Source organism: Nanorana parkeri, unplaced genomic scaffold, assembly GCF_000935625.1.
Source record: "Nanorana parkeri isolate BGI_ZX_2015 unplaced genomic scaffold, ASM93562v1 scaffold2832, whole genome shotgun sequence".
In the NCBI taxonomy this organism is placed as follows: Eukaryota; Metazoa; Chordata; class Amphibia; order Anura; family Dicroglossidae; genus Nanorana; species Nanorana parkeri.
The window spans coordinates 79,406-80,693 of NW_017309100.1; the positions used below are offsets into that span (position 1 = coordinate 79,406).

At 55.4% G+C, this 1,288-nt stretch overlaps 1 protein-coding gene across 1 annotated transcript in view; it reads right to left on the reverse strand.

Moving 5' to 3' along the window:
* The window catches only part of ATP13A2 (ATPase 13A2), a 37,057-nt gene that overhangs the window by 18,358 nt on the left and 17,411 nt on the right, over positions 1–1,288 (reverse strand). Inside the window, 2 exon segments of the mRNA XM_018574236.1 lie at positions 620–754; positions 1,154–1,265. Coding sequence (XP_018429738.1) covers positions 620–754; positions 1,154–1,265 — 247 coding nt within the window.

Here is a 1,288-nt window from a genome sequence, read left to right on the forward strand (position 1 = left end):
CCTGGGCACTTGGCTCTCCTCCCCTGGGAACCTGGGCACTTGGCTCTCCTCCCCTGCGAACCTGGGCACTTGGCTCTCCTCCCCTGGGAACCTGGGCACTTGGCGCTCCTCCCCTGGGAACCTGGGCACTTGGCTCTCCTCCCCTGCGAACCTGGGCACTTGGCTCTCCTCCCCTGGGAACCTGGGCACTTCTTCCCTGGGAACCTTGCTACCCCACTTGTCATGCCGTGAACCTGGGCACTTAGCTCTTCTCCCCCAGAGACTTGCCCACTTGCCTCTCTACTCCCAAAGACATGGTCACCCAACTCTCTTCCCATGGGAATCTTGGCACTCTGCCTGGGAATTTGTCTCCCCGCCCCTGGGAACCTGGGCACTTGGCTCTTCTTCCCTGAGAGCCTTGGTACTCCACTTTCCATGCCTGGGGCTCCACTTTCCACGCCTGGGGACCTGGGTACTCAGCTCTTCACCCCCAGGGACTTGCCCACTTGGCTCTCACTCCCCAAAGACCTGGTCACCCAGCTCTCCTCCCTGGAAAACTCCTGAGATTGGTCACTCAGATCTCCACCCCCGCATTTGGCCATTCATATCTTGCCCACCGCCCTGAAATCCGGGTACTCACCTTCCTGGTCTCGTACAGAGACACAGAGATGGAGATAATGGATATGATAATGATACAGACGGCGTAGTAATAATATGCTTCGCACAGCCACAGGATCACACTGAAGATCTGGAAGATGTAGAATGGGTTCAGCACCTGGAAGGAGAGCAGACAGAGGTAATGAGTTGCAGAAGGGGGGGGGCGGGTGGAGCTCAGTGGAAGTTTGTCTTCATTAAGCCCACACACCATTTGGATGGAGTTTTCTGACTTCTCTAGAGATCCCTCATGTTGCCTGGGAGCTCCTGACCCCAACGTGCTTTATAAAATGATGACATCCCTCACTCTGAGCTCTGCCAAACCTCCAGCACAATGGCTCCTGTCCGGGGGCGGGGTCAGAGTATGGTAATCACAGGGACCTCTGGTAGGTACAGAAGTGTCACGGGGCGCGGTGGGAGGAGGCTGGCCATACTTTGTAGGGTGACATGATTATTTACGGGGACCCTGCAGCAATTATAACCACCAATAAAAAATACAGGCCCCGCCCACTGCGCTCACCTCCTCAACCAGCAGCTGCCCGTATGACTTCACTGGAACGCTAATCTCATTCGGGCCGTAGATCAGCTTCCTGCCGGAAACAGAAAAGGTGATGAATGATAGACAATAAAATCTCCTCAATGACATGTTTCCATC